The sequence below is a fragment of the Anthonomus grandis genome, chromosome 1, assembly GCF_022605725.1.
Source record: "Anthonomus grandis grandis chromosome 1, icAntGran1.3, whole genome shotgun sequence".
Classification (NCBI taxonomy): domain Eukaryota; kingdom Metazoa; phylum Arthropoda; class Insecta; order Coleoptera; family Curculionidae; genus Anthonomus; species Anthonomus grandis.
The window spans coordinates 13,709,419-13,733,566 of record NC_065546.1 but is presented as its reverse complement, the minus strand read 5'-3'; the positions used below and the strand labels follow the sequence as shown (position 1 = coordinate 13,733,566).

The window sequence follows — 24,148 nt, the reverse complement described above, 5'->3', positions numbered from 1 at the left end:
TTAGTATTTAGTTGTAATATTTTGCTCCCTTAGGTAATTTTCGACAAGGATGTTGATTCTGCTATCAGATTTGATTTTCGATACTTAACAAAAAATGTATGCCAGCGATTACATTTACCCCACCGAAATACGCATATAGGGTAAGTGTAATCACTGAGACTGGGGTAAATGTAATCACTGACTACATTTGCCCCAGCCTCCTCCTTCTTAAGTTTTAAGGCTATAACCTATCATTTTCTCTATTGTTACAGGCTAAGACTTATATCGAAGAAATAGTGTAAATACTTACCAAAGACTAATAAATTGTAAAGACCGTGTGAAAATCCTTAAAATAGGACCGATCTAAGACTAGTTTATACAGTTCCTAGTGAGTTTCTTCAAAATGGTGAGAGTGTATAAAAACAAGAAACAAGACCCTTCTTACAGTGCTGAACTTTTAAAAGATGCGATCAGAAACATCCAAGAAAATCGTATCAGTATTCGTGATGCTGCCCAGAGGTATCAAATCCCATTTTCCACTCTTCAAAAACACCTACGAGGAACCCGAGGATCAAAAAGCACGTCCAAAGGAAGACCCACCGCAATACCTGCAGCTGATGAAAAAAAATTAGTGAATGCCATATAAATCATAGAGAAGTGAGGTTGGGGGCTCAGCAGAAAGGAAATCTTAAATTTGGTGGGTAAGTATGTCACGAAAAATAATATAAAAACGCCATTTAAAGATGGAATACCTGGCGAGGATTGGTTCTTATCCTTTAAGAAAAGACACAGGCTATCTTTAAAAAACTGGAGTATGCCAGAAAAAAAGCTAAGGATCCATTTGTGATTGAACAATATTTTGACATGTTAAAAGCAACCTTAAAAAATAACTACCTGCAAAATAAGCCTTCTCAGATTTATAACATCGACAAAACTAGTTTTACGCTCGATACAAGTAAAACTAAAATTGTGGGTCAGAAAAATGCCCCTGCTTCAAGAATAACCACCGGGCCTGGAAGAGAGAGTACGACAGTTCTCATGGGTCGCAACGCCAATGGGGATAAACTGCCTCCATTAATTTTTTTTAAGGGAAAAATCTATGGAGTACCTGACTGGCTCCCAAGGAATCCACCTTTCCACGTACTTCTTATGCTGCGTCACCAAATGGTTGGATGGAAACCGAAATCTTTGTAAACTATTTTACAAAAACTTTTATTCGCAACGTTGTACCTGAAAGACCAATCCTGCTTTTGTATGATAGACATTCAACGCACTTAGACCCAAAACTTATCGAGGCGGCTGTCGAAAATGATATAATTGTACTTAAATTACCTCCGCACTCCAGCCACCTATTGCAACCCATGGACCTAGCGGTCTTTAAGAGCCTTAAGTCACGGTGGGATTCCAAATTAGCGGAGTACCAAAGAAAACATGTAGGTGTTAAAATACCAAAGAAAGATTTTTCGGTACTTGTAAGCACAATTTGGAAAGAGACAGATCCAGCTTTACTGACATCGGGCTTTCGTAGAGGAGGAATATGCCCATTTAATAGATCTGTCATTGACCGCTCTAAATATAATCTAGAAGCTCTACGAAGATATGAAGAACGTTTGAGAAATCCCCAACCTGCCACAGAACAACCTCTTAATGAACCCAGCACAAGTAGCCATGAAGAGCCATCGAGAGAGAAACCAACCACGCAGCAGCTAGCATCAGAACCGCGACCAGAACCAATAGCAGGGCCAAGTAGACCAATACCAATAGCAGCACCAAGTAGCGGTTCTGTATCATTTGAAGAATTGTTGCTGGAAACAGTGAGGCAATCGCCCCGCCCTAACTAAAACGAAAGAAGAAAAAGGGTAGCTCCGGTAGCTGAAATTATAACAGCAAAAGAAAACATAGAAAAAAAGAGAAAGGCTGAGCAAGAAAAAGAAGATGAAAGGATAGCGAAAGATAAAGCAAAGAAAGCGAAAGAATTAGCAAAGAAAACAAAAAAGGAATCAAAAAAATAACAGCAAAACATATTAATGAGAGCTCTTTAGATGAAGACGAACCGCAAATTTTAAGTGACAGTGAATCCGACGACGTCACCTTTGAGACTTATGCAAAAAGGTTAAAGGAAGATGAAGAAGCATTAAAACAAGACGAATTATTTCTCAAAGGGGTAGAAAACCTTAACATTGGAAACTGAGTTTTGGTCTCATTTAAAGGAAAGAAAAGTATACTTTTCTATGCTGGTCAAATAACAACGTTTGATGAAGAATCGCAACCTACCATTAAGTTAAAAAAAAAATCAAACCGAAACGCGCATAGTTCAGTGTTTAACAGGCCTGAATAAGAGGACCATCACTTAGTGGCTGCATTAGATATAGAGCGAGTTTTACCAGAACCCACTTTAGGGCGAAGAGGAGAACTAACTTTTCCAGTATCCTTTACCTCATATTACGGTAAATAAATAAAAAAAAAACATGTCACAGCCTGTTTTGCTCAACTTACCTACGTATTTCTGAAAACGTTATTTCTAAAAAACAGTTCAGAAAATCTTTGAGTTTTATTCCCTATCATTGCTCCACGAAAAAAGTTCATAACTTCCTTATAAATTAAGATAGGTATCAAGCTATTTTTTTTTGACCCAGAATTTTTCATACTATAGTACACTTGCCCCAGATCCATCGGCAGAGTAAGCATATGGCTGTTAGGAGCCGTGAGTACACTTGCTCCATTCTCTGGGGCAAGTGTAATCAGCCGAAATGTTTTTTTTATTTTGGTTTATAAAAAAAACAAAAGCAGACAAAAAATAAATAAATATGACATTGATTTAACAAAGAAATAAGTTCTGTGCCTACTAAAACGGAACCCGATTTCTCTTTTGGTTATTTTGTTATGAAATTTTAAAGTGCCACTATCATTTTTTTGATTACACTTACCCCACTTCACTCTACTTATAATTTTAGAAAACGAGTGTAAACACCATATCTTATAATTAATTGCACCTGTCGGGCAGTTTAAAAATAAATTAACCTCCGGCTCCTGAACGTCCAAAAAAAAAACCTTCAAGCGCTAAATTTGATTACTGAGTAATTCTTAGATTACATCCAGTAATCTAGTAACCATTGTAGATATATGATAAATAATCTATTTACTCTTGAATTAAATATATTTAAAAAAATTAAACGGTAAGTAATTACAATGAATGAAATAAGGCAAAATTCAATAATATTTATGTTCTAGACTTAAATGCTATATTGGACCAAGGCACATTCCATAGCTGTACTTCTCCATTATTATTGCCAAGTGCCACAAAGTTCGTTCTAAAAGTATATATTAAGAAATTGAATTAAAAACAGTTTAATATATTCTATGTGCGCCCAGATACTACGTACTATGATGAATATTCGTATTTTTCAATATCTTATAAATCGAATAAGAGAGACTTGCGTAAACCTTGTGCTTCATTCTAGTGTGTTTTTATCAATAGTCAATAAATGAAGCTATATTCTAGCCTTATATAAATTGACTTTATCATTTGATTGAAAGTCATAAATAAGTGTTTTACTATACGACAAAGGCATGCCACCATTTACATTTTATTGGTGTACTAACCTAAGTTCGCCAGGAAATGTTCAATGGAAATGCAAATTTAATAAAAAAAATACAAAGTTTGTATTTTTTAAATTGATCACCTTATACATTTGTATGTTAAATGAACAATTTTTTTCTTTTTATTTAAAAAATATATAATATAATATTCGGTTTACCTTTTTGGAAATGTTTTCATTTTCTAGAAAAAAAATCTTAATTGCTGTGGAACGTTTTTTTTTTCTTCAAAAATGTACAAATGTTGTATGATGCCACCAGTATTTTTAATTCAGTTTCTATAATGTTCACATAATTTCAACAGATCGTTAAAAGTAATCTCAAGATGTTCTTAATTTAAGTAGTTTATACTTTTTTGGATTTTTTCCCTTAAATTCTTTACATTTTTACGCCTTTCCTTATACACTTAATTTTTTAGATATCCCTATAGCCAACTGTCTAATGGAGTCAGAGCTATTTGGTGGCCAGTTAATTAGTTAGTAACCTTGAGTTTCAATCCACTCATTAAAATGAATAAATAAAAGAAATTGCTACCGGCATAAAGTTCGCTTCATGCGCTATCGTGATCCCATATAATAATGGTATATTTAAGAAAAATTTCATTTAACAAACTTTAATTTTTCTAAATATCGGAGATGTTTAATTATTCGGTTTCTAATAATACCAGACCACACGCTTAAACCTTTCCGTCACTACACATTTCCTTATATAAATTCAGAAAGGAATTTATTCTTTTGCTCATAGAACATTTGTGTACATTAGGATCTTACATGTAGTATAGATGTCGCCCTCTAGGTGCTTTCAATAAAAATTTATTACTGTAATTTTAACAGCTTGCGAGCAATATTTGAATAACGCGTGCAAGGTTATCTGGTAGATTGATTGTGGTAAAAATAGTAAAAAAATAAATAAAAACAAATTAATAAAAGGTGGCATTGTGAGTGCTAACAGTGATCCATTAAGTTTTTTTCGCGAAAGTACATTTTTTTTGTCTTTGAAGACACGTACACATTTGTGTACACTGTGAATCAGAGAAGTAAAATTACAAGGTAAATTTAATCACACTTTTTTCTTTTTTATATTTGTAAATAATTAAATATTATAGAATCCTCGTTTATAATGAGCCGAAATCGCCCGCTAACAGACAAAGAACTATTAGATTTAATAGAAGCCGGATTATCAGACATTGAAGGACTGGCGGCAAATTCAATAAAGATAGATGATGGCTTTGATTTTTAACCTGAAGGTATATTACTTGGAACTAGTATATTATATAATGTGCGTAGCATATATACTTTTTATCTTGTAGAATTACAAGCAATGAGTGATGAGGAGGAAGAGGCTGAACCTGTTCCCAGCACACCTATAACTCAACAACGTGAAGAGACTGAGCAGGTAGAACAACCAGAACCTAAACCTGTTCCCAACATAATGGCAAAAGCTCCACAAAAGTCGAAGAAATCCAATATAGAAGACTATTTGGAAAACAGTGGTCTTTCAAAGAAAAGGATATACTCTGGCGAAAGAAAATGTGCAGTATATCACTCCACCGATAGAGTAGTTCAGCTAGAAAGCCCATCGTTTTTTTCTGTAATTATTTTGCGGATATTTTCCAACCCATGATGGAATATACAAATCTTTACGCTGTTCAGCAACAAACCCGCTTTGTTCCTACGAGGGTTGAAGAACTAAAAACGTTTGTAGAAATACATATTATCATGCGTAATCTGCATTACCCCAGAATTAAGTTATACTGGGACCATAAATTACAAATTCCACTGATTTCCCATAATATAACTGTTAACAGGTTTTATAAATTGCGACAACATATTCACTTCGTGAATATTCACGAAAAACTGGACAACAGTGACAGATTTTGGAAGGTGCCTCTATTATATGATGCAATTAGGAGAAGATGCCTTTCCCTTCCATTGGAATCAAAATTGCGTGTGAACAAGCAAATGGTGCCGTTCAAAGGCAGCAAGCAATACGTCAAAAACAAATTCAAACCATGGGGAATTAAGATTTTTGTGCTATGTGGCAGCAGTGGCATCTTGTATGATTTTATAATATATCAAGGATCTACACTGAACTTGACCCACAGCAACTTGTGTATTTGGTTCGGGTGCTGCAGTGGTACTAAAATTATCTGAACGAATCTCACACCCTAGGGTACAGTTATATTTTGACAACTATTTTTCAAATTATAACTTACTTCAGTACCTTAGAAATAGGCAAATATATACAACGTGCACAGCAAGAGCTGAAAGATTTAAAAATCCGCCATTTTCGTCCGATAAGGATATGAAAATAAAAGGTCGATGTTGTTTCGAAGAAATTATTAGCGGGGATGGGGAAGTCATAATGACAAAATGGTACGACAACCGGCCAGTTATAATGGCATCAATTTATATGGGAGTTGGTGATAAAGACCAGTGCCGGCGATGGGATAAAAAAGGGAAGGACTATATTTACGTTTCAAAACCACAAATAGTAAATAACTACAACTCTAACATGGGGGGTGTTGACAAGATGGATTTCTTTATTACCTTGTATCGGACATTTCTTAAGTCTAAAAAGTGGACTCTGAGAATGTTTGCTCATGCCATAGATATGGCATGCGTAAACGGCTGGTTGGAATATAAAGAAAAAGCTGCTAACTTGGGTGTGGCTAAGAATGATGTCCTAGATTTGCTTCACTTTAGAGGCTATGTTGCTGAGGTTTTAATCTTGGCAGGAAAAACATCTACTAGGAAGAGGGGGCGACCAGCAGCTGATAGTTTGGGTCCTTCAATGCCCAAACCGTTAAAAGTAAAACCAGAAATTAGACCAGTGGCCAAAGTTCGTTTGGACAGACTAGACCATTTTCCATCCATTGATGAAAAAGACTTTGCATCTAGGTGTAAAGTACCAGGCTGTAAAGGACGGTCAAGAATTTTATGCCAAAAATGTAACGTTCACCTGTGCCTTACAAAAAAAAGCAACTGTTTTGCAATATATCATACAAAGTATTTTTTTGTTTTAATTTACCATTGACTACCAATGTACACAAATGTGTACATAAAAAAAAACTTAAAACAAACAAAAAAATAAAAAAACTATTTACGTCACAAATTTTCAAAAAAATTAAAGAGTTCATTTACAAAAAATCAAATTTTTCTTTTAAAAAATGAAAATTCATAAGCGAAAGGGTTAATGACGCTCTGATCTGGTTTTTATTTCGAAATAAATGTAAGGATTTTGTATCTTTAGATTTTTAAGAATATCTTATTAAATATATTGTTATCTAGTCGTTATCTATCGTTTTCAGTTATTTATAGCTAATATATCACTGCAACAAGCTAGTTTTCTTATTTCACGGTTATCTGTTAATTTTTGTACCGGCAGCATTTTATAAGGATGATATCTATATTTATGTAGCACTTTTCTAGAACATTCAGAGTATGCTAGTAGTACTAGTGCCTAAGGTTAATAAATTAGGTTTTTCTTACAAAGTAAAAGCATAAATATATATAAAGATTCGTAAAGATAAAGTTACTTTTCCGCTTGAAAATATAATAAAATTTATAGTTTTTCATTCGTTTAAGCAAAAGTTTTATTCTCTGTAGATAATTGTGGTTTCTCATGCTCTTTTCAGTGTATTAATAGGTGGACATAAAAGGATGGGTGTGGATTCGAAATGAATGTGGTGATACAATATCTTCTTCCTTATTTTAAAGAAAAAATATGAACTGTCATAGACTGATTTATTTACTTGCTTATTAACGATTAACGTCATAGTAACGGGGAGTTAATATTTGAAGAACAGCTAAATCAAATATTAAAATATTATATGTATATCTTTTTAACCAGAATAATATGGTATTTTGTTTAAATTACGAATAAACAAGTTGTTTCATTTAACAAATACAATCTTTGTATTTTTTGTTAACTTTGCCATATCCCTATATTATATTTTAGCACATTCTGTGGCAATTTAACTCTATATGTTTTATATTTAATGTTTTTTTCCATTGTATATAATACCCGAGCTAGGATCTGTCTCAATATAAAGCACAGACCTGTACTCCATTTATAAAACTTTAACCTACAGTGGCTTCTAAATGCTATTGTGATACATTCCACTATTCTTTAAGAAGAAAAAATTATATGTGGTGAAGATGAGAATTTGTGACTTTATACAGGTAAAGCCACGCTTCAAGTGATTGAAATCTCATAGATTTTTACCCCTCCTTGAATTTTTTTTTAATAAATTAAGACTAGTAATGTTGTTATCATTCACCACTAATATACTATAATTTCGTGGATATTGAAATCAGAGTAATATAAGAAATTACTTTTGCTAAATGAGCCTTTATTGTTAAAGGTACATCTATTACTAAATAGTACACAAAAAATATTTTCTGCTATTTTATCTAATAGTCACCTACAAATACGTTTACTTATATCGTTTTTAAAAATTATTGATGCGGCTAGATTCTATAGGGATGGTAATTATACTAATATTACCTATCCCAGAAATGCTTGTCTAACTATTATTCTAATATAATATAACTAATATTCTGGGAAAACCCGTGTTATCCAATTTTGCGATTTGTATGATTAAAACTATGAATCTAGTACATATTATTTTAGTAATTATAATAATTTTTTGATGGCTCACACAAGCAATTATTTTCTTGTTAACCTATCGATTATGAACTGAAGCAATTTCTCAGAAAATTTGTCATTTTCCAAACGATAAATTTATAAAAGGAAGTCAAGGCTAACTTAAAGCTGTAATTGTCGGAACGTGTATTCATAAGTACATAGTTTATAAAGGCGCCTTGAAGCTGTATACATATTTAAGATGTCTTACCTAAAATTGTGTATAGTAAGGTTTGTCAAAAGCCTTTTCCTGGGTCTGGCATTAAAATGAAGCTCAATATTTTTTCCACTCTCCAAATGAAAGACTTCTAAAGTGCCCTGTTCGCCACAACAAGCTAACAATTTTTCTTCATGTGGAATAAAAGAGAAATCGGTAATAGGTGATTTGGTAAAAATTATTTGAGCTGGATCCTCCTAGTAATAAAAAATATATTTTAAACAAGCTTTCACAAGTTAGTGATCATCAAGTACTTTTTCTATAATATTCTTATCTGTAAAACAATTTATTAATCATTTCTTACCTGATCCAGTAAATAAATTCGTATTTCCCCATCAGTGCCACTAGTTAAGAATAGATCTTTTCTCTGTAAGCAAAACTTTACGATAGAAATTTCTCCCTTATGAGGTTCATAGAATGTATAAACTGGGTCCCAGTAAGGTTTATCTATGGAAGGCCCTTCAAAAGTAAAAAAACTTAAAATTAGATATTCAGAATATTTTTTGCTATATACCTTTTAATTCGGTAGCTCCTAGCACTGAACATCTGGCAAGTACACCTCCCTCTGTTGCCACAACAAAAATATCAGGTTGATGAATTGAAAAATCGAAGCAAACAATTCCCAAGTCATTTTTGTCCAGGAGAGATTTTGAAATTTTAGAATTAGAGTTTAGAATTCCAAATATTGGTATTTTCACCTTATACCTACAAGTAAAAAATATAAGTCAGGAGTTAGAAAGTAAGTACATTTATCATACACTGTTCCAATATTGATGCAATTTTCAGGATTATTAAACTGCCATACTTTTAGTAAGCCATCGGTACTGGAGCTAGCCAAGAGTACAGTTCTAGCAACATCTGTATCATATATCCATGATGCCTGCGTAATGTATTCTTCATGAGCGGTCGTCTCATATATTAATGAATCTACATCATTTTCTACGTTCCATATATAAATGTGACCTCGAATAAACATGGTATTTAATTTTATTAAAGGATTCAAATCTCATTTTGTTTATTGATGCCAGTATAATTTTCGAGGCTTCACTATTTGTTAGCTTAACTTGTAGTTACATATACTATCTATCCAAAAATTTTAGTCACTAATTGAAATTTTCATATTGTTTTTTTAATTTCATTAAGTTGTTATGTTAATTTTTTTTGTTTTTATTTATTTAATTATATCTAAGTAAAAGACTAAATTATGTATGGAGAAGTTTTACCTATGATAATATTTCTCTGGTCGAATTTACCCATAAGAAAAGAACTATATCACGTTAGAGAAAAAAATTAAAACTAATGATTTTTTTTTAATAAGAATTTTTATAATAAATCCTTTTTTATCAACATAAAAATTATCGTAATAAATTAAAAAATCAATAAAATAGACAATTTTTAAAAAATCTAGAAGAATCAAAATTAGAAGAAATTGTATGCTGAGTTATATACCCTGATTTTTCTTCTAGAGGATGTTCTGTAAAATTTAGATTTTTTAGAAAAAAGGCCTTAAAGCCCCTTTTGCGTCTTTCCGTTAGGAAAACACCCAAAAGTTCATCCATCCTTTAATCATTATTACTTGCTTTTGAATATGTGAATTTTCAACACACGGATATTAGCTTCACTTGTATCTAAGTGCATATATACCGGGTATCATGGAAGTTATGTGAAAATTCGGGGAGTAGTAGTACTCCTTAAAATACTTATAGTATATGACAGAAAATGTATATTAAGGGAATTAGGGGCGCTGAAACGGTAAATTAATAAAACGGCTTTTTTAAAATTGTGGGCTAAAAATTACATGAAATTTAAAAAAAAAATCTGTCCCATAAATTTTGATCTTAAATTAAATAGTGCTATTAGAAAATTATTTAGAAAATTGGAAAGGGTAGTTTTTGCAGGAATCAAGAGTTGTTTCGTATTTGTCTTATTTATTATAGTATTTATTGGTTCGATATATTTTTAACAACATGGGTTCGTGGTACCTTTGTTGCACAACACTCAGAGCAATGGTTTTCGAGAAATATTAAAGGTAAAAAGTTTGCTCTGATATAACCAGTTAGCAAACCAACTGGGTATTCAATATAAACTTGTGACGTTTTAAAAGCTGTTAAATAATTAACTGAAAAATCACAATTTCATGATGTTTTAATACATCTTATAACTTTAAAAAGTGAATTAAAACAAATACAAAAATTCCTTATTAAATGCATACTTATCTGATTCATTGAAGGCATGCGGTCTTACCACTTCTATTCTGCATGTACGCAAAAAAATGGGTAACCAATACTTTGGTTAGTTTATTGCTGGTTGAAGTGTGCGTGAGTTAAATTAATTTTTTTTAAGTTAAAAAAATAAATTATGGAATATACTGTGCGTGAACTGGCAGACATGCATTTTATTTATGGAGAGCCAATGAAAGCGGTCTTTTGGTTAAACGCTTTTGTGTTTAAAAATATCCAGATCATACTTTCTCACAGAATATTTGCGAGAATTCATTAGCGCTTAAGCGAAATAGGTTAATATGAACACAGAGACCACGACGGTGACCGTAATTTGACGGTAGGTAGCCTTGATGTTGAGGAGCGCTTTTTAGAACATGTAGCGGAAGATTCGAGGATATCTGTAAGAAGAATCGCAGCGTGGAAAAACGTGAGTGATTGAGAAAACTCGTACAAGTACCCCTTTTTTGACAAATGCCTTATGCATGGATGAAGCTGGGTTTACAAGACACGAAATTTTCAATTACCATAATACACATCACTGTTCTAATTAAAACACTTATGCTACTGTGGAAGGTTGACACCCAATTCGATTCCTAGTTAACGTTTGGGCGAAAATTCTTGGGAGTAGGCTTCTTGGATCATTTTTTCTACCCCTAAGGTTAATTTTACACCTTAAAAAAAGTCATTTATTTCCTAAAATATCAAAGTTACTTTAATTTTCTATTAGATGATCTACCAGCAATTTTAGAGGAAGTGTCCATAGCACGGATGTAGATCATATATTTTAAGTATGAAGGTGCACCAGCTGATTTTCTGTTAGCGGTGAGAAATTACTTAAACTAAGTTTTTAAGAGGCGTTGAATAGGATGTGATTGTCCACAAGCTTGGCCAGCAAGATCACCAGATCTTAATCCTCTAGATTCCACTTCTGGGGCCCCTTGACATTTTTGGTTCACTCAGTGTCGATTAATATTGAAGAGCAACTACGGCAACTGTTCCAATCAAATTTGTGCAAGGCACATTTGTACAATTTCTTAGGCAGGTCGTGAAGAAAAAAAGCAGATGCCTGCATTAAAATAAATGATGGTCACTTTGAACATTTATTATCAATAAATTAGCAATTTTGGTAGTTGGAATATTTTCTTTTTTCGAAGCATAAAAATGTTTTAAAAATTGGAACAAAAATTTAAAATAAAAATAGATATTAATTTTTTATTTTTAGATATTTTTTTATTAGATATTAATCACTACTTGGTTATTTTTAAAACGCAATACCTTTTATAAGTTTAGGTTGATTAACCAGTTAGCAACCCATCCGAACAAACTCTTTGCCTTCAATTGTCTCGAAAACTATCGCTCTGGACGATGTGCAACAAAAGTAATTCTTTATACGAAAGGCTACTTTGCAAAAAATGGACCCAAACTCTATTTGCAAAATGTTCACAAAAATTTGAACATTTTTAGAAAAGAGTTATAAAAGTAATTGGTAGCTTGGAGCCTTCTGCTTCTATAGCTAAGGCAAAGCTATAAAATTGAGTACGCCTTTTAATCCAAACTCAACGGGGAATATCTTAGCCTAGCCAGGAGCAACCACAGAGTCTCAAAAAAAATTCAACAAAGATTCCTCACCCCACATTAAAATAGCCAATGGCGAATATAAAGATTTAAATTGTATGGGAAATACTATAGATGCTTAGAAAGTGCGTACCAATATCTATAGAGATGGTCAGGGTATGGTATACAGGTGTATCAAATGGTTTTAAACCCATTAATGTTTGCGGGCTTGGACAAATAAATTTTAGATTTCAAATATCACCTAAGGAAAAATTCTAAAGAAATTAGATCGGGTAAGCTCGAAAGCCATTCAAAAGGTCCTCTTTTACCAATCCAGCTACCTGGCAATATAGTATCTAGATAATTTCGAACAGGTCGTACAAAATGGGAAAGCGCACCATCTTGTTAAACCAAGATGTTCCTATTTAGCATATTAACTTCTATTTAAGCCTAGCTAAATTTGGACTTTTTTTTCAAGAAAATTGAGCCTATAACTTGCTGACCTACAATTTCTGCTCAAACATTTACTTTTTCTAAATGTTGAGTTAATTTTTCTGTGCCTCACTACTAAAAACTGACTCTCTTTCAATTCACGCATTACTTTCGGATGTTTTTAAACAGATAATATTACATTAATTTTGGGATTTTCACTGAGCGCAGATTAACGAGAATTAGTTGATCTTCCAACGTGGCTATTTTCCCGCAAACCGTGATTTTTAATTTTGCTTAGGGTACCTTGCGAGAGTGGTTTTAAATCAGAAAACCTGTTTTTAAATAAGTACACAACCGTTTTTTGGGTTCTTGTTCTATCTCCGTATCCAATCATCATTTAGATTTCAATCTTGTGCTTTTCATTTAAATAGAGCATTGCGCTTAAATTTAAAAAAAGTACTAAAATCTGATGTTTGAGCGAATATGGAATGCCACATTTTTTCCAAAATTATAAAATTCTTTAGGAAAAAAATTTTCACATAAAAGCTATACTCCTACAATTATATTCTAAAACCTATTCACTATAATATACAATTTTACAGTATTACTCAGCGAAAACAAGTGATTGAAAATTTTTATTAAAAAATATTTAATTATATATTTTGGAAACTAACAGGTCACATAAAATTGAACTTTTTACTGTTTTGTATAAGTCAATATAGTCTTAAAGCAATAAGCAATAAAAGCCATTTAAAAAAAAATCATTGATAACATTATAATATGTATGTCAATTTGGAGATGTATTGTCAAATAGTTTCCACAAAAATCGTTAAAATATTCAAAACGATTTTTAAGTACGTTTAGAATAATATTGAATAGTAAATGAACCAAATTATAAACATTTGTTAAAAAACTTCTTGCCTTATATAAAATAGATTATATTATAAATATTAAATAAAAAAAATTATTTATCTTAAAAACAGTTTTTTATATAAACTTAAAACTTTGCATCTATGTATAATTTGGTACGCTCTTAAAAAATACGTAATGGAAAGTTAGGATTGCTAAAATTGTCGATGACGTCATATTTTATTTTTAAGGCAAACTGCTTAACTTTGTTTTCAACTAAAAAGAGGACAACTAAAAATACTAATCAACGGATCCGAGAATTTTTTTTGATAAAAGGGATAGGAATTACTAAGCTTATTTTAAATTACAGACTTACACTGTATGTAACACAAAGAAAAAAAATAATAATAGAACTTCATACTATTTTTAGCTTTTTCTCACAGCGTATACATCATGGAAATAGATTATGATTTACATGTTTTAGAGTGCCTTAACTTTAAACTACTCTCAGTAACATGCCTGAAGTTGAAATGCCATAAGGAACTTATTCTATTTTGAATTGGACAATAAGCAATCAATACATGGTAATTAAGTTTATAACACATAAAAATTATGCATATGTCACTTATGTTCACCTAATTTATATACAGTGCTTTCATTTCGAAACAAACAACCGTTAATATCTTCGTGGTTCAATTAGTTGATGTCCCAGCGAATAGTGAGCTGAAAGATCTGGTCATACTTTAGTATGTCAAATAGCTTTTCAATGGTGTAATATATCATTTTAAAGAGCATACAATCTGCCACCCACCGATGCATAAGAAAATTTAAGTTTATAGACTTATAAGCAATAAAGGTGTAAAAAGGTGTTAAAAAAATTAATATTTTAATCAGTTTCCAGAATTTATTTTATCAAGTGCTCAAAATGTGCTCACTTAGTGTACGTGCACACAGGACGCGATTAAGCGATAAGCTTTGCTATGAGATACGACGCTATGCGATGCTATGCTTTTGATTACTTGCTATATTTTGGTTGTGTTTTAATAGAGGGCGATAAACAAAAGCGTAGAAACTTTCAAACCTCTGCCTACATCAGTTCTACAAACATGGTATAACTTTTTTCCTGGAGGAATTACTATGACAACGGTTGTTGAGACAATTGTAATTTTAGCAATTATTCTAAAGATACACTTATACCATGATTGTAGAACTGATCCTTAGTGATAATAACACGCTAATTGATTCTCCTTTTTCCAGGTTTCTGGCGACAGGTGCCTCCTATAGAAGCCTAGCATTCTCTTTTCGCCTTGGCGTTTCAACTGTGGCAAAAATAGTTAAACAAACATGCGAAGCAATATGGAAAGTTTATGTTGCTACATACTTGCCGGTCCCGATGAAAGAAATTTTTAGTCGTTCCGCCTCTGACTATTGAAAGAAATGAAATTTGCCTCATTGCGTCGGCTCAATTGATGGTAAACATGTACGGATTAAATGTCCGGCGAATTCAGGAACAATGTTTTATAATTATAAGCAATATTTTTTTATCGTTTTACAAGCTGTGGCTGACGCGAACTACAAATTTCTGACCATAGAAGTGGGTGCATATGGAAAACAAAGCGATGGAGGAATCTTTCAGTCGTCACAAACTTATTAAAAAATGAAAAGTTTAATTTACCCAAGACAACAACATTACCTAATTCAGACATAGAATTCCCGTTCTATTTGATTGGAGATGAAGTATATCCGTTGACACATTTCCTAATACGACTATTTACTCGAAGGCAACTCACAGATGAAAATGAGAATTGCAACTGTAGGCAACGGCAGAGCTCGGAGGTGTGTGGAATGTGCATTTGGTATTCTCGTCGCTAGGTGGAGAATATTAACGAAAGCAATAGAGACTGACCCTTCCGTAGCAGAAATCATAATTAAATGCGCTTGTTTGCTACAGAATATTATAATATACCGAGAAGGAATCCATGATTATGATGAACAATCACGAACAAACTTGCAGTGACATGATCAGCCAGCCTGCCTCACGTGTAAACAACAGAGCGTCAAAACAAGCATATAAATTAAGAGATATTTTGAAATCGTATTTAGTAAAGCACTAATAAAATTGTTATTACATTTCTCGTAAATTAAAAATTTTTTTTTTTTAAATATGAAATAAACTAGTATGTAAACACCATGTTTAACTAACTTGAAACGTTTAGTTCTGCAGCTACCTCCCGCCATAATTTCTCAACTTTGTCCCGATCTCGATAGCCTTTGTTTTGTTGATCCCATAGTGAAAGACGCACTCGGACTGTATTTATTAATTTTTTTGCATCTATACCACACGAAATACGGATAAATATAACTAGACAATAACTAGCAGCGCGAGGACCCAAACGATTAAAATCAAACTTGCTTGAAAATCCAACAGACGCGCGAGATCGCGTTGCATCGCATCGCATCTTAAAGCAGCAAGAAGCGCGCTGATTGAACGCTTGCTTTTGATTGTATTTGAGGTTTGTATTAATCGCACCGCATCGCATAGAATTGCTTATCGCTTAATCGTGTCCTTTGTGCACATACACTAATTCGTGAGATAATAATTAAGTCTGTTTTTAAATTCTTTATGAATATATATTGGCATAATAGTATTTGACCGCTAATATCGCTTAATATTTTACTAATTATTTTCTTTATTTTTTTATTACGTAATTATGACACTCATGAACGGCAATGAGAGGTGCATATCAACGAAGCGTTGTAATACGCTTCGTTGACAATAAAATAATATCTAAAAATAAAATTACATCTACCTTATTTGTGATAATGTTGTTCAACAATAAAGATGTTATTTTGACATTCCACTACACTTAAAGATGCCAAAGCGAGGTAACTATGCGAGGTTACCACGTAGACCCACTCGATGTAGACCGATTGTTAACAAAAAGTTAAAAAAAAAATATCCAGAAAGTGTAAGCTTGTTTCCTAATATTAATAATGAAATTATAATTATAATTAGTAATAGTATTAAATTAATAAAAAGAGAATAATTGTTGTCAGATGTGGAAAAAATCACAAGAAAAAAAAGCAAGATAAGTTTTTATCTAGAACAAATTCTTAAAAACAAACTGGTTAATCAGAGCCTAGACTTTCGACCGGGTTAGCTAAGAAAACGTATCTACAATTTTATTAGAGATAATCTTTGGAAGCATTTGAGTCTTATTCAGATAAATTACTAATCAAAAGATCCAAAACTTATCTACTAAAAACAGCTTAATGTGATCTAATTGAATTTTTTATTTTATTTTTATTATTATTTCATTAAAGTTTTTAATATTCATTTAAAGAACTTTCAAATTAGAAGAAAATGTAAGTAGCTTATTTGAAGTTAAAAGAATTAAAGTATTATTAATTTAAATAGAAATAAGTTCAAAACATTAAAAAAAACATATATTACTAACATATAAACAATATTACCTTAATATTAGTATAGATAAGAAAGAATATATACTTGGCAAATATAATATAACCTTTGCATTATTTATAAGCAATAAATGGTATGAGCTTTATAGTTTGCAATATTCATATCTTTTAAAAGCTTTCTTATCATTATTAGTTTTTTGATTACTACGAGCAGAGTTTTAATTATTTTTCTTGCTACACCTTATTTTGTTAAGTTTATCTATCTTTTTCATCATTTTTGACATAATTATTGCTGATATAATAAGTCAGTACCTGTAAAAGTTCCAGCAACCAAAATATTACCATTAGTAGGATGAAATTGTATGCACGTAATACAAGATTCTGTAGTTAGACGCTTTTTAGGATTCTCTGATAGCATATCATTTCTAAAAATAGTAAATAAAATATTAAGAAATAATTTTCTTAAGTGTAAAAGAAAAACCTGCTAAATGTATAAAGACACAACACTCCAGAATGATGACACCAAGTTTTGTGTTTAAAATTATGTACTACAGCTAGTATCTTGCCTGAAGGACTCCACTCTAGGCAAGCGATAATAGGCAACTGAAATATAATATTCTTATTAACTTGTTATACCTTTAATTAACACAATCTCTTACCGCTTTATCCCCTTCCGCTTTGGAAACAACAAAAAGATTTTGTAATAACTTGCAAGTGACATCCACAGGACCATCCATAAGCTTATAATTTCTAAAAGCTTTCGAATTATTAGCTTTATCTAGTTGATTTTTGACTTGCGGGTAAATTTTTTTTAGCCACTTAGCCAAGTTTTCCATTTCAGCATCGGGGTCTGTTCTTTCTGTACTCGGTTTTACAATATCGGTTTGCACTTCTTTTGATGTCAATTCGGTTGTGGTACAACCTTTCTCTGATGTGGAAAATTCGGTTGTTTGTGACGAAGTGTTTGTCGACACTCTAAAAAAAATTAATTGAAATAAATTGAAACTTTTCATATCTGATCCTATAGTAGAATAACTTACTTTCTTACAGTCCATTTTGATTCAAATCCAACACATTCGTTATGTTTTACACTAAACATTGTCCCTTGAAAGCTGTATTATTTGTTGTGATATGTATAACCTATTTAACTGGTTTATTTGTATTGACTAAATAACATCGGTGTCCTTGGTAACAAAGGTCTCTATTATAAGTGGAAGGGTATTATACACAAAATTATCTGTAGCTTTGACATTATTTGAATTACACTAATAATAAATCTTATAAGTAAATTCAAATGCCAAATTTTTTGTTTATTTTAACTTATACAAGATTTAATATTACAGTAAAATTTACGGATGTATCCCTTAAATGAAATAAAGTAAAATTTTTTATTAAAGTATGTACTAAACGTCTTATTTTAAGGTACATGGTAATTAAGTTGTAAGAAAAAACACATTTTTTCTAATTAAATTTAACGCTCCTTTAATTAATGTGCAATATGTATTTGTGAATCTATGAATTCACTAAATTTTTATATTCGCCATTAGCATTTCTACGGGATTTAAATTTATTATTTTAAAAGGCAAATGGTAAACCACTGGATCTCCTTATCATAAAAATATTTCTAAACTCTTTATTTCATATATAAATTTTTTTATATTTTTTTAAATGTTTCCATTTTAAATAGCCTTTGCTTAACAAAATTTAAAAAATACTGGGTTAGTCAATTTTATAATTAAATTAATGTTGATTGCTTTATAGTCTGATTCTAATTCTTAATTTTAATATTTAATTTTAGTAAAATATCTTACATACATATTTTTATTTTTTATCAAAAAGTTTTAAAGAAAAACAATGATTTTTTTTTTCAATTTAACTTTCAATTATTAATTGTTTAAAGTTGCTTAATATATGTTTTTGTTTTAAATCAATTATAAATTTTAGTAATTATCAAATTAAAATAATAAGCTAATTTTTAGATGTTGTATTAGGATTAAAAGTTTATTTTAATTTTTATTGTGGATCCTTTAGTTAAAAATTGGGAAAAAATATATTACTATAAATGAAAATGATTTGTCTTTACAATTTGTTTTGATATCAGAAAAAAAAAATTACTTTTATCTACTTATAAATTGATAATTAGCAATTTTCACCACAGATTCCTTAACCTGTCGAGAACATTTGACACCTTGATTATTTCTTTTTCGCTTTCTAAACTTAAAGGCTATGGAATAAGAGATTCTTGGGATTAGTCTTTCTTTAGTTCAAGTCTTACCTACAGGATCGTTCACAAAAAGTTGTTGAGTATGAGTGCTTCGCTGTTAGGCATATTCTGAGAATGAGTGTACTACCGGGCAGTGATCTTTGTGTGTTACATTAGGAATCCCAGTATCTGTGGTAACAGTGATTTTTATAAATTATGCTGATGACACTAATCTACAGACAGTAGCACCAAAAGTTTAGGAGGTTATACTGCAGAGTGGGTATAGTTTGGAAGAGGTGGAAATGGTTTAAGAATAATAACCTCTACTTATATAATATTATTTTTTTTGTACTATTTAGAACTCACAGGTCTTCTCCACAGTACCCCAACTAAGTTGAACTTGTCTAAAAGAAGTTTTTTCAGTAAAGTTTTATTGGCCATCTGAGTTGCTGAAAGGAGGGTCAAATTCGGGTCTGACACTTATTATAAAGAACGTAAAATCAATATCTGGACCCTGAAACACTTTTTGAATAATATCTTGTAAACTTCTAGTCAATTGTCAAATTTGGAATAATATTTTGGGGTAATTCAATAGTTTTTGATTGGTTATACTTATTTTAAAAATGAGCTGTACGTCTAGTCCTGTCTTTTCCGTCATAAGTCTTTCGACAACATGAATTATTTACTATTACTGGATTGCACGTTTTTGTGTGCTTAATATTCATAAACAGAAAAAAAAACGTTATTTTGTAAATATTTGCCAAATCATAACTATAACATTAGGTCTCTTGACCTTGATCTATTTCTGAGTCTAGACTCATACAGTCCGAGCGTGGCTCCTATTTTATTGCGTAAGTAACTTCAATACACTTCCTAATGCAATAAAGCAGATATTATTATTATTATTATTATTATTATTATTATTATTATTATTATTATTATTATTAATTAGGGTACCTGAAGTTTTATATTTTATCTTAATTTAACTATATTTTGTGTTTACTGAGAGAATGGTGAATGTAAAAATTATACATCTTGAACCATAGCCATCCAAGCAATATCCTTAACAATATTAATAGTGAAATTTGATCAATAATAATTTAATTTATTAGCACTTATTAATTGGTCATAGTTGTGGTACTTATATACAGGTTAATAAATAATGTCTTTCAGATATTTCAAGGAGCAGGAGCACTCCCTAAAAAAATATATATACAGTGACCGCCTACATTTCCGCATAAATTCGATAAAAATTAGAGACATGATTTTTTGAGACATGACGCTCGGACTCATTGATTTTTATTTTAAGTTGCGCATTATGTCACATAAATTTTTGTATACAGGGTGGAATAAAAAAAATGACGTCATCGGTCATTTTTTTAAATAGAATGTTATACTTTTTATAGCATTTATGAAATATAGGCGACATTCCAAGCAAGTTTCGTATATCACACCTTATCTCAAAACTAAACTGTTGCAGAAATATTTACATTTATCCAACAAGAAAGCAAGTAAGTATTTACAAATTAAGATAAAATGGAGGATAAAATGTAATAAACTGTGAAAACTCTTATTAATGTATCAAGTGTGCAAAGTAGAAACGGATGCGTTTTTATTGCATGGGATATGCGCGATACACACTGGATTGAAAACGGATAGGCACTAAAAAAAATTCTAAATTTTATTTGCTTCGAGACTTTCATGGAAAAAAAATGTCTTCATTGCTAAGAATTATTTGTAGTCTTGAAGCAAAAGATTTTTTGCGAGAGTCAGTATATTGAAGATATTTTGAAAATGGTGTGAAAAAAAATCGACAAATTTTATACAAATATTCGGCAGTATCATGATAAGTTTTTTAATTATTACAGACTGTCTAGAAAATGATTTGTCGAATTATTAACTAAGTTAAAATAAGATATTTAATCTAATAACTTAGGTAAAAATGATTAAAAGCGCGCGTTATAACCGAAACGTGTATCGCGATACATTTAAGTACGTGTGTTGGCTTAGGGATCATCCCGTCGTCCGTCGTCCATTACTACCGCAGCAAGCTGCGTTGTTCTTCCGTCAATGCGGTGCTAACGCATCGTTTATCGCCTCCTATTTAAACCTATGTGTTGCCGTACCAATACGATACCGCTCCGTTTCTACCGCATCCGTTGAAACCGGATCGTGTATACCCACACTAATACTGTAGTTTCTGTTTGTTCGTCTCTTTTGTGGCACTATTCTTACATCTATCATCACAGAAAAAAAAAATATATGTAATAAAATTAAATTAACCTAAATATGTGATCTTATGGGACTTTCGTGTATTTTTATTTCACTTGCAACTCGAAATTTACATAAATATTAGTATTATGTTTTTATTGCTTAAAAAAATAAACCAAAAATGTCTTTAATAAAAAAAGATATAAATTAGTAAATACTATTAAATCAGTTTAATTTATTTTACCGCACTATTGCATATTTTATGATCTGAGTAAAAAAATAAATTATAGAAAGAAAAAATTACTACTGAGCATCCCATTCTTAAAATGAAAACTTAATTCAATTTTCCCTAGATTTAATATGTATGCTGGATGCCTTAAAAAGAGCAGTAATATTAAAATATAAGAGAAGCCTCTAACTTAAGAAATTGAAACCTGAATAAATGGAAGCTTTGAAGTTAATATAAAATGTTTCTTTAAATTAGTCAAAGGAAAATCTATGTAAAAATTACGCTAAAGAAATAACGTAAAGTAGAACTAGCTTGGTATTATACAAAATATTACTTTTTTATTTAAAATTATTTTATATTAAGTGTTACTAATTATAGTGTTACTAAGGGAACACGCTAAGTGACTCTAAAACAATAAAAATTAATTTAGGTATGTCCCAATTCGTTTTATTGTTTCACATCGTATTTATATTATTTAATCAAGCAAACATTTTTATGCATATATATTTTCATTTAAATGACAATCTCTTCTTTATTCACTTTTTGAAGAAGTACTGACCAGAAGAAGTTAATTTTTAAACAACAGAATTAAACACTGGTACAATGATATTAATTTCCTAGACATGATTTTAAAAGCAACATCGGAGAATCAAGAAAAGAATTTACCATTTTAAACAAAAGCAATTTTGTGTTTTTTAGGGGTTATTTTTTCGAGATATGGAGTTATATAAACAAAATTTATTGAATCATTTTAAAAAATTTAATCAACTATCAAAATATAAATATGTTCGTTCGTCGAATATCAATACGTTAGTTTAGCAATAAAAAAATTAAAATTTTATGTAAAATCCTAAAATTTTTTACAGTACAGACATTTATTGTAGTATTATAATATCAAAAAATTAAATTAGAAATCCAACATTCGACCACACTGAAATAATACTAATATAGGAGATATCCGGCAGGTAGATACAATATTTTAAGTGGATAATAGCTAAGCTAATTTCAAAAATTTTAAGCCGCACATATATAGATTAATATCCGTTTTCCAATGCCTTATTAAAACTTTTTATTTCAATAAACTTTTAAATTCTCTACTTAATCGGCATTTTGCACAATAAGCAGATGTCTAATTTTCAAAGTTTTTTTTTATTCTATCCAATACTTATTTAATCAAATACAATGAATTAATATTCTCAAATATGCTAATTAAACTTATTTAAATTGCATGATTTGACCTCCATAGGACCTTTATTTTTCTGTGCACCCCATTTTGGAAAGCAAACCGCCATATACCACAAATCCGTAGGTTATCCTAGAGTGGAAAAGTGCGAAGTAGCGCAAACAGTAGCATCTTCTCAGGCAAAAAATGCCAAAGACCCCTGAACAACAAAACAGGCCTACAAAGCCTATTAGCTACTTATAGGTAATTATAAAAGAAATTTATATGTCAAGCCTTAGTCAATTCTAGACTAGTTCTAGTTAGTCATCAAATATTTCCGTTATAATTAGTGATCAGTAAAAAAAATAGGATAAACATAGCAATTTTTAGAATATTAGGCAAATTCATTCCCTTCTTTAAAAGATTATTATTTATTATCATTTATTATTATTATACTTTATTTATTATTATTTATTAATATAATACTTTCCTAAAATCATAATTTTTCCGTCATTTTTCATAACTCGGGTCAAAACTTCAAGAAACTCTCAATTTGGTGAATATTTACTATAGATCTATTTATGGGAGTTTACGAAATAATTTTTTACCGAAACTAATAGTTAAAATTAGAATCTATTCAATAAAGAAACATTTTATAAGGAAAATAAAGATTAGAGTAAAATAAAGCGTAACCATACCTAACCATATAAGGAAATAAGGAATAACGTAAGTTCCCTTATCCCGTTTTTACTTCGTAAAGTGTTATATAAAATTTAGTAAACAGACTCTGTTGATTACGGTAAAAAAATATTTTCAAAACTATTTAGTTCTGGGTAGTTTTTGTTTATACAGACTGAGCTGGAATGTTTAGTAGATCAATTACCACATCAAAGCTTTTGAGGCAATTTCAAGATTTCATTTTAGATAACAACTCATTATTATATATATTCAAAAATCAAATTAATTATTTATATTTATCCATGCTATTAAGAAAAAGTCGCTGCAATCAAATCTATAAAACATCTTAAATTTTGATTTTCTTAATTTTAATGGTATATTTAACTTATTGTAATTAACTTATACATATAAACATAAAACGCAATAGATTTTTATTATGCTGTCTCTAAAAAGGGAAACCTCTTAGAGACCTCCTGCAATCAACAATCTGGAAATGCCGACAAATTCCCGGAAACTCTATCGTGTATCCAGCCGCTTAAACAATGAAAGTTGTTATTTATTTCCAGTCATTTTTCTCGTTTATATCTCTTAAGCGCTCGCCGTAAACATGACGAAGTTACCCATATAAATTTGACGTTGTTTTTATCTTTTACTGAAATATTTATATGTCTCTATAGTAGTTTCATTTATAAGAGTTACTTAAAGGGCTATTAAAAGGATTTGTTATTGAATAAACTTATTTTGAGTA

General features: G+C 30.7%; 1 protein-coding gene across 1 annotated transcript; it reads right to left on the bottom strand.

Moving 5' to 3' along the window:
• Positions 1 to 3,117: 3,117 nt before the first annotated feature.
• On the bottom strand, positions 3,118 to 18,112 carry LOC126736406 (cytoplasmic dynein 2 intermediate chain 2-like). The gene is made up of 9 exons (XM_050440740.1): positions 17,958 to 18,112; positions 17,577 to 17,892; positions 17,399 to 17,520; positions 17,230 to 17,342; positions 9,199 to 9,403; positions 8,955 to 9,145; positions 8,745 to 8,899; positions 8,435 to 8,637; positions 3,118 to 3,290 (listed from the first exon to the last, which is right to left on the bottom strand). Exons 1-9 carry the CDS (start codon positions 18,014 to 18,016, stop codon positions 3,200 to 3,202), a joined length of 1,455 nt encoding a protein of 484 aa, XP_050296697.1. The 5' UTR covers positions 18,017 to 18,112; the 3' UTR covers positions 3,118 to 3,199.
• Positions 18,113 to 24,148: the final 6,036 nt, after the last annotated feature.

What these genes read in the sequence shown, in the direction of transcription:
- LOC126736406 (XM_050440740.1), bottom strand. Translation starts at nt 18,016, where the DNA reads ATGTTTAGTGTAAAACATAACGAATGTGTTGGATTTGAATCAAAATGG. An exon ending in TGTCTTTATACATTTAGCAG is followed by an intron (nt 17,343 to 17,398) that starts GTTTTTCTTTTA and finishes TACTATTTTTAG; the next exon opens with AAATGATATGCTATCAGAGA. An exon ending in CTTACTATACACAATTTTAG is followed by an intron (nt 3,291 to 8,434) that starts GTAAGACATCTT and finishes ATATACTTTTAG; the next exon opens with AACGAACTTTGTGGCACTTG.